The following is a 13,412-nucleotide window of genomic DNA, read 5'->3' as shown; positions in this document are numbered from 1 at the left end:
ACATTTGAAAAAAATATATTATTATTCCTTCTTCTTCTTCTTCATTTTGAACTATTGTCCATGATTTTTAGCACATTTGGTCTGTATGAAGTCCTCTGCCAGCTCTTTGGCCTCTAAAGACAAACAAGACAGACCAATTGCTGCTCTTATGAAGTTTCTGCTATTGAAGGAGAATTAAATAATAGACAAGTCAGCATATTTAACAGCACACGGAAAATAAAGCGGCACGAGCACAGACATTAAGGCGGGGGGATGTAAAGAGCTCCACACGGTAGACAAGGGTGGGCTCCCTCTGTATAGAGGCGACGTCCAATCTCAGAGCAAAAGGAGCTGCTGCTGCACTAACTGGTGCCTCAGTAAGGAGAGTCTACATAAAGAACCTGAGATGGGAAGTGGCTTTGTGTTTTGGGGGAATGACATGAAGCCAACGTCACTGAAACAGAGTGGGCAAAGGGAGAGAGAGAGATGTTGCCTGTGTGTTCAATCTAGTTTCATGCCTCCCCTCTCAGGAGCTGGACAAACGGACAGGATCACACTCACGTAAGACCCTGCAGAATTTGATAAGGAAGGAGGATATCATTGCAAGGACAGTGGGAAACAGAAGTACACACTGAGATCTCCCCATATGCCTAGAGGATTGCACTGGCATGATACGACTTTGAGGGAGTCTGGCAAGCTCTTACTGATTTTTGAACTTTTTTGAGATTTAGAGAAGATTTCACAGAAGAATAAAGTTAAAGAAGTAGGAGAAAAATAAGGGTGCTAAGGATGGCTCCAAATACTCTTGAAATCATATGACAAGCCATATACATATTGTCACTTTAGAAGATTATTTGGTTCTTCTAAATGTTCTCCTAAGAGGCTATATACCACAAAAGCAGTTCCAGACAGATGTTTCAGAGACTGGAATTTGTTATCTATGAGTAGGAAGTATTCGAGTATATCGTACAGATGTTACACCTGGGTCTTGACAAGGTCATATCATACAAAATTCCCTACCTCTCTGGGAAAAGGGGTACCCTAGAACAGCACAGATGTGTGATATGGCATGGAGCTCCTGACAAGGGAAGCCTTAGGCAAAAGGGCTGCTCAGCAATTACAGACCCAGTGGCATAAGCCACTGCCCACTCTTCAGGAAGTTGCTTCTGCTGCCTGGAGGTTTGGAATTACACAAAAGCTTGGTGGAATCTTTCTCAACAGAGTGAAAGTGGAGAGAAATTGGATTTCTCAGCTCTCTTGTGTTTTTTTTTTTAAGATTTGTTTTTATTGAAAAGGTGGACTTATATGAGAAAGATAAATAAAGATCTACAGTCTGCTGGTTCACTCCCCAAGTGGCTACATGGTTGGAGCTGAGCCAATCCAAACCAAGGAGCCAGGAGGCTCTTTTAGGTCTCCCATGCAGGTGCAGAGTCTCAAGACTTTGGGCTATCCTTCACTGCTTTGCCAGGCCATAAGCAGAAGCTGAATTAGAAGTGGAGCAGCTGGGATATGAACCAGTACCCATATGGGATCCCGGCACTTGCAAGGCAAGAATTTAGCCACTGGGCCATCAAACCATGTCCCCATTACAGTTTTCTAATGCTTGTATTTAAAAAAATGATTTGTTTATTTCTTTGAAAGAGTCATAGAGTGTGAGGGAGATACACATACACATGCATACACATGCACACACACGCACGCACACAAACAAGATGTCTTCCACTTGCTGATTCAATTCCCAAAAGCCAGCAGTTTCATCCACATGGGTGGCTAGGACCCCAGTGCTCGGGTCATGCTTTGCTTTTCCCATGCCCTAACAAAGCTAGATTGAAGTGGAGCAGCTGGGACTCAGACTGCACCCATATGGGATGCAGGTGTCACAAACAGAAGCTTTAACCCTGTACACAACAATGTCAGCCCCAATGCTTGAATTTTTAAATTTATTCATTTTATTTATTTGAAATGTCTCCAAAGAGACAGACAAAGCTCCTCTCTGCTGGCCCTCAAATGGCCACAGCAACCAGAGTTGGGCCAGGCCTAAACTGGGAGCCAAGGATGCCACCCAGGTATCCCATGTGGGTGGCAGGGCCCTGATTGCTTGAGCCATCATTTGCTGTCTCCCTGAGTGCACATTGGCAGGAAGTTGGAACCAGGATCGGGCACCCCAACTTATCTGCACCTACCTTGATGTCCTCTCACTCTGAATGAAGAAAGCAGCTGTGAGTTATGTCAGCACGACCACGTGAGGGCTGAGTATTTCACCCAGTGCTCAATTTGCTTGTGTTCCATGTCAGTGGACCTGGGCTCAGATTCTGGATCTGCTCTGAACTCTGGTTTTCTGCCAGTTCAGACTCTGAGAGGAAGCAGGTGGTGATGGCTCAAGAGTTTGAGTTTCTGCTGCCTGCAAGGAGACCTGGATTGGACTTCTGGCTCCAGCCCCAGCCATCGTAAATTCAGGGACTAAACCTTCTCTTTTTCTGTCTCTCAAATAAATCTTGAAAATAAGTAATTTGCAAATGACCATTTGAGTAAGGTAAAAAAGGCAAAATGGGCAAATTAGTAAATCATTCTTGTGAATACATACAATGATGTCATTTCTGCCTTTTGTACTATCAATACTTTACCATAGAAATTAGAAAGGCGATAGGAAACAAAGTAATAGCTATTAAACAGGGTTAATCATTGGCTGCTCATATTACCATCCCAGCAATGCTCTCACTCATCCAACTGCAGACAGCCTGGCAGCTCTAGCAGGCAGAGGTGATTAGTGGGGTTAATCAGTATCCTGGTGGGCCAAAATAGAAATACAAATGGGGCAGGATTATACTTTGTTCTGCTCAAATTAGATGCACTGTCACCTTAACTTCATATGAATGCCACAACAAGCTGTTCAATTTCCCCCTGCACCAGCTCAGACTTGTCTCCAAGCTGTGGAGTGTGTTTTAATGTTCTATCCTTTACTACAAAGAGAGAAAAAAGGTCTTCTCTGATTTTAACAATATCCCAAGTGGCTTGTTGTCTGGTCCTCTTGTCTCAGCAAACCACAGAGGAAGACACAAAACCCATCTCCAACTGACTATTTCCCTAAGTTAAATTTTATTAGGAAAACCAAAGGAGTAGTGCTCATTCAAGGCAACCGTTAGAAACCTTTCTTTCCATTAGCTAGCTATAAGATAGCCCTTTCCCCCTCCACCTCTCTCTCTCTCAATAGGCAAGTATTACCGAAGTATTTTAGCGAGCACTAACAATGTTCAGTCTGTTGAGTCTTATCAGTCCTTCCAAGAATCAATTCCAAGAAATGAAAATTATACAGGAAAAATATATTGTGTTTCCTCCTCAAAATAGGGTATGTGGCCAGCTGTTCCCTTCCGTGCTGTGCAGTTGTTGTTAGCATAGCTGCCCAGCCAAGAATCCGTGTCGAAGTTCTCTGGCATCATACTGGAATGTGAGCAGAAGTGGTGTGTGGCATTTCCAAAATGAAGTAGGGGAGGAGGACATATGCCTTCCCCACCCCACCGCACACCCTGCCAGAGGAGACAAAGGGTCCCTGGGCCCCTAGGAATGGGTAGCCTCTGTGAGAGGCGCTCTGGGCCCCAGAATCACTGTATGGCAGCTCTGCCACCAGCACAGCCACCTTGGCCTTCATTTGAAATAGCAAAACAGCTTTTCTGTGTTAAGCAACTTGAATTTGGGAGTTTGTCTAGTACAGTCCCTAGCATTAACTAAAACAGGGTGGAAGTGACCATAGTAATCATATCAAATAGCAAATCGAGTTTTCTAGTTGATGATTCATCATTTTGGAATCATTATTTTGGTTTTCTTCTTAGTTCGTTGGAGTACCCAGTAATGTTCAAATTATTATATCCATAGCTCCAAGCTCCAATAGAGGCTACAGTTCGGGATTAATAGGGAGGAGGGATATTTTTGCCCTGAACTAACTGTGAGTGCATAATATATCCAGAACGCAGTATGGTTATTTATTTATTTACTTAGCAAAATTCACCTTGCCTTTAGTAGACAAATGGAAGTAACATGGTGTACAGTGAAGAACCTGAAAGGAGAGGAGAGAGGTAGGAAGGTAGAGTAGAAGGGTTCTAACAACTAGCCATTCCTGAGAGGGTATCTTTGAGAGAGTCCAGGTGTGCAACACCTTGCTGGAGTGAAAATTCCAAAAGGGATACCAGCCAATGGACATTGGAAGGGATTCCTCATCCATAGATTAGCAAGAGCGACAGCATTTTGGAACTATCACATCTAGCTGGGATGAACCCACATTGTAACCCTGGGTTGATATCAGTTGACCTTTCCCAATCCCTAGGTACTGAGATGGTTGGAAGGTTGAGTATGACCTATCCCTCTTACTTCCCCTCCCCCAAGAAATGGAAAGAAGAAATAGAAAGCTTGGAAACAATGATCACACCCACTTCTCCCTAACCCTAGATCCTTCCCACCCTGATTGACTATAAACATCATCTAAAATAAAACGAAAGAAACACACAGAAAAAGGCAATCAGAAACTTCACCAGATCGCTCCTTCTCCAAAGCAGCACAGCTCATCCCCTTGAGCCACAATTTTTCATGGTGCAAAAAAATGAAGTGAGTGTCTGAGTGTCTGCCTCCTGCAGACATATGAAACTGCCCAAGAGGACCATTTCATGTCCATGCCACTCGGAACACTGTGGTTGTCAGCACAGCTGAGGGCTTGCACAGGGAACAGGGCCAGGAATCTCCAGCCACCAGGGTTTGGAACCACAACCAGGACCTTGGGCTTTTTATTTATTTATTTATTTTTATCAGAAAGACAGATTTATAGAAATAGGAGAGACAGAAAGATATTCTACCCACTGGTTCACTCCCAAAATGTTCACTACAGCCAGAGCTGAGCTGATGATTTGAAGCCAGGAACCAGGAGTTTCCTCCAGGTCTTCCATATAGGTACAGGGTCCCAAGGCTTTGGACCATCCTCTACTGCTTTCCCAAGCCATTAGCAGGGAGCTGGTTGGGGAAGTGGAGCAACCAGGACACAAACTGCCACCTCTATGGGATGCCGGCGCTTGAAGGTAGAGTATTAGCCAGATGAGCCATCGTGTTGGCCCCTAGCACCTTGAATCTTACTTACAGCGTACGGGACTTATCTGGAAAACTTCCCATGACTTGCATGGGATCCTCACCTGAAGACCACCCTAACTGAGCCATAGGCACCCAACCCCCAGGCTTCAGGTACCTTATTGCACCCCCCCAATGGCCAGTTTTATGTATGCACCCCCAGGGACAGCAAGTGTGGGTCTCTCTAGACAGCACTCACAGACAGCCCAACTTCACTGGACTGGAAGAAAGGATACAAATTTGAGCATTTGGGGACATCACCCTTCGGAAAGTAAATAGGCTTTCTGGTATTGTGAGAGGAATGACAATCATTTTTTGTTGTTGCTGTTCTTAAATTTTAATTTTGAATATTTGAATTTCATGGTACAATTTCATAGAGACTGTGTTTCCTCCCCTAACTCCCACCCCCGCAACAGATTTTCCTCATGTTGCTACAATAGTATATTCTTTCTAAAGAGTCATGATTCCATCAGTCTGTTATTTAAGTGTACCCTGACATTGCTGGTACACACAATGTCAGACAGTCCAGCATCCCATTGTCTTACATTTCCAACAGTTTTATTGGGAGTCTATCTTTGAAAGCAGGGATGCTTATTGAATTGTATCCCCACATGTGGATATGGTGGTCTCCATTACTCCATCACTATACATATATTCCCATAAATGAGAAGCCACAAAATAAAGTCAACAACTGGTATGAATTATAACAACAACAACAAAATTACAGCACTACCAAAAAAAATTGTGCCACTGAATAGCATGGGTGACAGAAAGAAAACATGAAGGACAATCTTAAAAATTCATCCCCCCCAAAAAGAATTCATGTCAAAGAAGGAGAAAGAGGGGTGGAGTGGTACATTCACAGAAAAACTCTGAAAGGACCTTGGAATCCCTAGCTGAGCTTGCTCTTACATGTCTCTCTCCTGAAGCCAGTGAGTGAAGACCAGCGATGATCACACCTTCCACTGTGGAGACAGCAACTCAAGGCTCCACACAGACAATGAAAAACCGAACACCACATCACCAAATGTAATAACTGCACAGTAAGCAACTCCCCCCAACATACACACCAAAATTTAGATTTTTTTTTAATCATCTGAGAAAGAATTTTAAATAACTAAGGAAGTACAGAAAACTAAAAGAGCATGAAAAAGAAGGTCAGGAAAACAATCCATGAAGAAAACAAGAAGCTCAAGACAGAAATTTAAGAAATGTTCAATCCCTGCCTCCCCAGGGGGAGACCTGGGTTGTGTTCCTGGCTCTTGCCATGGCCCAGTGTGCATGATGTCTCACTATGTCTTTCACCTGCATTTCCCTCATGATCAGTGATGCTGAATGCCTTTTCTTTTTTTTTTTTTTTACACATAGTTATCCTTTAATATTGCATTATTTAACTTTACATATACATCGGTATAAACATACATGCACATTTATATGTAAATATAGTTTGATCATGCAGCATAATGGCATGTCAGTAACACATATTTAACTATCAAGTATTCATGTTACACAAAACATTATATATATCTTTAGATTAATATAAATGACAAAATTACATAAGCTTTCCATTATAGAGTATAACTATTTTCCATCTTCCCTATGCCTTCCTCCCCATTTTCTCTTCTCACCGTGTTCCCCGATGTTGTCATAGTAGTGATGCATCGCTTCTACCTCCGAGTAAGAACACAGAGGTTTGAGAGATATCTGCAACCTCCTGTTCACTGCAGCATTGCTCCTAACAGCTAATATATGGAGAAAACCCCAATGAGCCGATAAGACAAATGTGTTACACACATCAAAGGAGATAGCTGATGGACATTGTGCGAAGTAAAATCAACCAGGCACGTAAAGAGGAATGCTGCCTGATTTTACTTATAGGAGGTGACCTCAAGCAGTTTGTAGGAAAAAAAACCGGTATTTAAGAAAATTTAAATGTATTTCTTGATACAATCTGCATCAAATTCAAGATATTTTTGCAAGTGATGATAGCAGCTAGTTAGCCCATCCCCAAACAACCCGACATCCTGGGAATGTAACCATGTCAATGAAGTTTTCTTTACATTAGTAACTGAAGGAAATTAGGTGACTTCAAAATTTTTTTAAGATACAAGAGAGAGGAAAGAACAAAATCAGGCCTGAAGGCACACACCTCTGGGTCTCACTGAATTACCCTTGCTTTATGATAGGATTGAGCAGGAGCGATGCTGCACTGGAGAACTCAATAAAGTACAGCTAACGTTCTCAAGACACAAGCAAAATATCTTGCATATCCCCTCTGCCCGCCCTGAAAACCGTTGCATGGCCTTTGTTCCTGGCTGCTTTGTTATTGCTTTGTTTGGACCATTTGTACCTCCTGGTAGCCCTAGCTTTGTGCATTGTCTTTAGGATTGTTCTGGAAAAGCCATATTTCACCTCATAGTCTAGTTATCCAGAGACGTGCCTCCCAATCTTGATTCTGTTTGTTAAAAGGTTCCATTGCAATCTCTGCTGCTGTCTGTAATTTACCTGGATGCAAGTTTTATCACCCATCAAACAGGCAATGTGCTCAAACAACAATTTTTCAGTTAGAATTATTTGAGCTGAACCAGTTGGAAATATATACAGTACCGGGTATTGTTTCAGCTTTAATAATCAGTCCTGTTCAATTAGGGCAAAACAAAATTAATTTTTCCTCCTGAATTGATGTGGATAGTTTGCCACTGCAGTATTAATCTTCAACATCATCTCACCCCTTCTTAAAATTAATTGTCCATTTGTAAACAGATGCTTTCATTGGAAACACTGTCTTCATCAACTTTTCAAAAAGCATCGATAATTTCATTATTATTCTACCTAACCTTCACTGTAAAATTGATAATCATTTTCACCTCAACTTATATCAGAATTCACAGTGCTTTGATGGGAGCTCTTTTCAAATCGATATCTCATCCTTCCTATAGTGCCTCAAGCCGGATTCCCAGTTAGACATTTACAACAAACTCATTTCAGTACAAAAATCTGGAATTCACGCAGTTTTCTGTGTGCATTTGTCATGAACTTTTCAAGATCTTTCTTATACGGACTCTTAAAAAGCCAAACTTATGGTGCTGTTTTGTAGCACAGTGAGCTAAGCTGCCACCTGCAATGCTGGCATCTGCAATAGGTGCCGGGTTCAAGTCCTGCTATTCCACTTATAGTGCAACTCCCCACTCATGCTCCTAGGAAAGCAGCAGAATGTGGCCCAAGTACTTGAGACCCAGAACCCAGGTAGGAGACTGAGGGAGTTATAGGCTCCTGGCTTCAGCCTAGCCAATTTGGTCTTTTGAGGGAACAAAACACTGGGTGAAAAATTGATTCTCTTTCTTCCTCCCTCTTCTGTAACTCTACCTTTCAAATGAATGAATGAATCCTTTTTTATTTAAGAGAAAAAAAAACTTAGATAAAGAGTAGAATGATGGTGACCAGGGGCTGTACATCAACTTGCAGTTGTGAGATGGGTAAGTTCTGGAAACCTAATGACCTGATAACCAGGGATCATGAAGATCTATTGTATACTTGGAAGTGTATCTCAGGAGTTCTCACTTACCCACAACCCCCAGCCTCCACACACAGAAGGTGAGAGTAGATGAAACGACTAGTGTGTTAACTAGTTTGCTGCTCTTAATTCTTTTGCACTGTATGCATATATTAAAATATCCTGCTGCGCAACTTAAACATATACATTTTGTTTGTCAGTCATCCTGCAGTAATTATGAGGGTAAAAAAGAACCTAAATGTGACTGAGAAACTCGGTGGAAGGCAATGCTTGGAGGAGCTTACCTTGAGCGTCTATAGCTTCCTGGGTTCCAGGGAGGCAGGGTGTAGAACTGCTGGCCGAACTGCTTGGTGATGACATGCTAAAGAAAACAAATAGAAGTAAGTTCTTGGCTTTGAAATCCCATGAAGCCTATAAAATTAAAAAAGAGAGAGATTTTCTGCTCGGCTTTTCATTTTGTGTCTTATACTTTTACTTCTTTTTCCCTGTTTCCACCCTCTCAACCGTAACCCCACAATCCCATTAAAACGACTCAAGTTTGGACTTTTTCATTGTCTCTTAGTAATTTGTTTGTTCTCCAGTTTGTCATAAAAGGGTAGCATTTTTAACGTCTGTGCATGAAAACTCAAACATTAAGTTTATAATTATTTCAACAGGCTTTACGAGTGTCTCTCAAGGGAGTTGTTTTCAAAACAAGTGTTATGCATGAAATGAGAAAGATTACAGTAATTATGCTGGCTTCCAAATAAAACTTAATAGCAGTGGAGTAACTTGGGGACTCACAGATGTTGTGTCAACATTTTGAAACACATTTCGGTCTCAGTTTCCCTTTTCTGTGAATCCAGACATAACCCTCTTTCTGAAAAAGCACAAGCTTATTGTCAAGTACAGGTTGTTTTCTGTGGAACGGACAGTCATCGGTTCCCTGAGAATGTCAGATGCTGGTAGTTGTTTCAGAGCCCCTGGATGAAGAGGGCGTCTCCAAGCTCCAGGGACCTGGAACTGCGTATGTAAGGTAAGGGAGGAGGGAAATTGATGACAGCCTGGAGAGTCCTAAAATGTTCCATTATCTATGCAGTCAGACCACAGACCATCTGTAACCACCTTGGAAACAGGCTCTTGCAGGCCACTGTTCACCTTTCTTCTCTGAACCCATAACAGCAATGCAATCATCTGAGGGTATTGATTTTTAAAATGCAGATTTGTATGTCCAATCCTGGTGATTATTTTTTTAATGTCTTCGGACACATGGTTCTGATTCAGGTGGTCAGTTGACCAAGTTCCTGATGTCTTTGTCTTCATTGTGTTTTGAAAATCATGTTCTCTAGATTTTTTAATAAAGATATTTATTTTTATTTGAAAATCAGAATTACAGACAAAGGGAGAGAGGTAAGAGAAATCCTACATCCATTGGTTCACTCCCCAAATGGCCGCCATAGCCACAGCTAGCCCAGTTGGAGGTTGGGTACAGGGCCCCAAGGCTTTGGGCCATTTTCTACTACTTTCCCAGGCCATTAGCAGGGAGCTGGATCAGAAGCGGGGCTGTAGGAATAAGAACGAGCACTCATATGGGATGCCAGATGCACAGGTGGAGGACTAGCTTGCTACATCACAGTGCCGGTTCCTCCGAATATTTTGTAATGATCAGACACTATTGTTTGGGGGGTGTGTGTGTGTATGCAAATGAAATAGCACAGTATCTGCTTTTTCTGGCTAAAATTGCCTAACAATATGTGTAAATGTATGTTATGTGTGTAACCAAAGCTTGTTCATATTCGTTGCTATATAGTATCCCAATAGTATGAACACTGCATTCTGCTGATTCTGCTGTAGATAAATATAATCATAAACCTCCATCCCTGAGTTCCACATTCATGTATTCAATCAACTCCAGATCAAGAACAGTCAGAAAAAAAAGTGTGTCTGTATTGAACATGTATAGATACTTTCCTTACCACTATTCCCTAAAATTTACAGTGCAACCATTCACATAAGCTTTAAAGTGCATTAGATATTGTAACTTAGAGATGATTCAAAGTATAAAAATGATATGCATAGGTTATAAACTAATACTATACTATTTTGTAGGAGAGACTTGAGCATCTGTCTTTTGGTACTCACAGTGCTCCAGGAACCAACTTTCGCCTTTCCCACCCTGCCGGCCCCTGCTTGAACACAGCAAGATGACTACAGGAACTTACAAATGTCTTGTTTTTAAGGTGTTTTTTGGGGGGGGGGGCAGGGGAGGGACTACAATGAAAAATGCTGCTATGAATGTTCACATACATATTTCTAGATGCACTTTCACATGCATTTTAGTTGGTTCTATACTTAGAAGTAAAATTTCTAAGCCTAAGGCTATCCAAAATATCGCCTTTAAAAGATAAATCTTCCTGAGGAATTATGTCAGTATATATTCCTGTTAGTTAAAAAAAAGAAATCTCATTAGTCTGCATACTCACCAACACTTAGTAATATTGATATTTTAAAGCTTAAACTTGGCCAGAGAGTCTGTAGAGTTCAGTTTTATTTGAATTTTATATATATGGGTATAAACCCTTTGCTAATCTCTGAGTTGAAATTTCTTCCTCATTGTGCCTTGCCTTTTCTTACTTTTAATGGTATACCTTGATGTACCTTGAGCAGAACATTTAACTTTAAGGTGTTCCAATTGTCATAACAATTTTTTTTTGTGGTAAGTATTTTGGGTGCTCTGTTTATCAGGATATTCCCTACATTACCTCGTAACAGTATTTTTGTTTTGACCACCACATTAAATATTCTGTGAATCTAAATCAGTGTACCTACAGTTAATATCATAGCCTTTTTCTGTTACTGCTATTTCATAAATCAAGTACCTATATAACACAGGAATAGGTTTCTGTGCTCTTTCATTTCTTCCACTGGTATATATTTTCTATCTTGTTGATATAAAGCAAACCCACCTTAATTATTGAAGCTTCACATTAAGTTTGTTATCTGTAAAACAAATTTACCAACTTGTTCTTTTGTGAGAATGTCTACACGTTATTTCCATATACATTTTAGAATAATGCTGTAAATCTCCACAAAACACTTAGGAGAACAGCACTGAGTGTATAACTGTTGTAATAGTCAGTCTCTCAATCCAAGAACATAGTTTATCTACTACACCTTTTTTCTCATACCAATGTTTCATGGTTTTCTATGGAAAAATGTTGAATGTCTTTGTATTGCTAGATATTTGAGTTATTTATGTTCCATTAATTATTTATTTGTAAATCCCAGTGACAGAAGGGTAGAGACAGACTTACCTTCTGCTTGTTCAATCCCCCAATACATTTAACATCTGGGGAGGGGCCAGGCCAAAGATAGGAACCTGGAATTCCACATCACACAGGTGGATATCAGGGATGAAAACAATGGTGCCATCACTCGTGCTTTCCCAGGCACCTTAGTAGGAAGCAGAATCAGAGGTAGGGTAGCTGAGACTTGAACTGGCATGCCAATGAACGATGCAGGCCTCCCAAGTGGGGGCTCAATCTATTCTATTTTGGGGACTCTCTACTGTATTTTTTATTTGCTCCACTGTATTCTTCATTTCTATTAGGTCAGCTTTCATTTGATTCATTTCCAGTGTGACATATTCCTTGAATTCCTTGAATGCCTGCTTTGCATGCTTCTTCTTGTTGATAAGAAGCTTTATAACAAGTGTTTTGAATTCTTTATCTCCCATTTTCTCGATGTCTTCTTCAGTTAACTCTGAAAGGTTGGCAAAAGTGTTTGCTCCTTTGCATGGGAGTCTTCACTGTGTCTCTGTCTCTTCTTTTGCTCATTGTCATTGTACTTCTCCTTGGGGCAGGTTTTTAAGCTCTGTCAACCTCAGGTCTACAGTTCAATTTTACTTGTTGCCATTGGTACATGGCTCTTTGTTTGCAGTCACTTGTGCCACTCCCTCCAGCAAGTTCCAGATCTGGGTTCTTACGTTAGATTTCCACCATGGTCTCCATAGCCCCAGCTCCTGGTTCACCAGTCTCCACCTCCTGTGATACTGTGCTGATGTTGCACTCACTGTTGTCCCTGCAACATTTCTCCCACTTCTGGTTGGAGCAGGTCCCAGGATTAGGGAGATACCAGGTGTCCTATATAGCTAGGTTGTTGGTGGTGCTGATCTTGCCGGAACCTGTTGGACGTTAGGTCTAAGGGTCACACAGACCTATTTTGACCTGTACAATGCAATAGTCAGTATTATTTTCCTGCGGGACCAGTGCAATACACTAAACTCAGTGAGTTCTCACAAGTACAGCCCATGCGCAGTTCACTGTTATCCCTGCAGTCCTAAACTGTTGCCTCACTGTACAAAACGGGGCCTGACGTGCCCCTACTAGAGTTCTTGATCTGCTGGCTATCAGGTCTTTGGGCTACAACCTACAGGATGCTGCATTACTGCAGTTCACTAAGCCAAAAATGAATTCACTCCCAGCTCAATGCATGTGCAGTACTGTCCCATAGCCTTTGCCTCCTTAAACAAAATCACACCTGATATAGCTCTAGCGCGTGGACTGGACTATGAAATCCATGCTGTTCCTGCACTGTTCATCTGGGATCTGCTGCTCTGTCTCTGCTCCTGTTCAAATCAAACAGACCAGCAGAACGGACACTTCTTTGTCTCAGTTCACCTCTGGAGCTTCTTGGGGCTTAAATTAACCCAGACAAAAATGAATAACAAAAGCAAACATGGAATAGAATCAGTATTTTCATCCTGAGCATAATGTGTCTTTTCATTTATAATTCTTGCTTTTTAGCAAAGAATAAAGGATCCAGGAGGTTTCGA

The 13,412-nt window shown here is 41.4% G+C and overlaps 1 protein-coding gene across 1 annotated transcript in view; it reads right to left on the bottom strand.

The window, feature by feature from the left end:
- CUNH4orf51 (chromosome unknown C4orf51 homolog) overlaps positions 1 to 13,412 on the bottom strand; it is a 32,297-nt gene that overhangs the window by 14,319 nt on the left and 4,566 nt on the right. The window contains exon 2 of the mRNA XM_040967394.1: positions 8,884 to 8,960. Coding sequence (XP_040823328.1) covers positions 8,884 to 8,960 — 77 coding nt within the window. The remainder of the gene's footprint in view (positions 1 to 8,883; positions 8,961 to 13,412) is intronic.

The sequence above is a fragment of the Ochotona curzoniae genome, unplaced genomic scaffold (genome assembly GCF_017591425.1).
Source record: "Ochotona curzoniae isolate NIBS_2020 unplaced genomic scaffold, NIBS_Ocur_1.0 scaffold_4506, whole genome shotgun sequence".
NCBI classification, from domain to species: domain Eukaryota; kingdom Metazoa; phylum Chordata; class Mammalia; order Lagomorpha; family Ochotonidae; genus Ochotona; species Ochotona curzoniae.
Note: the sequence above shows the minus strand (reverse complement) of the source record. Positions and strands in the feature narration are given on the sequence as shown.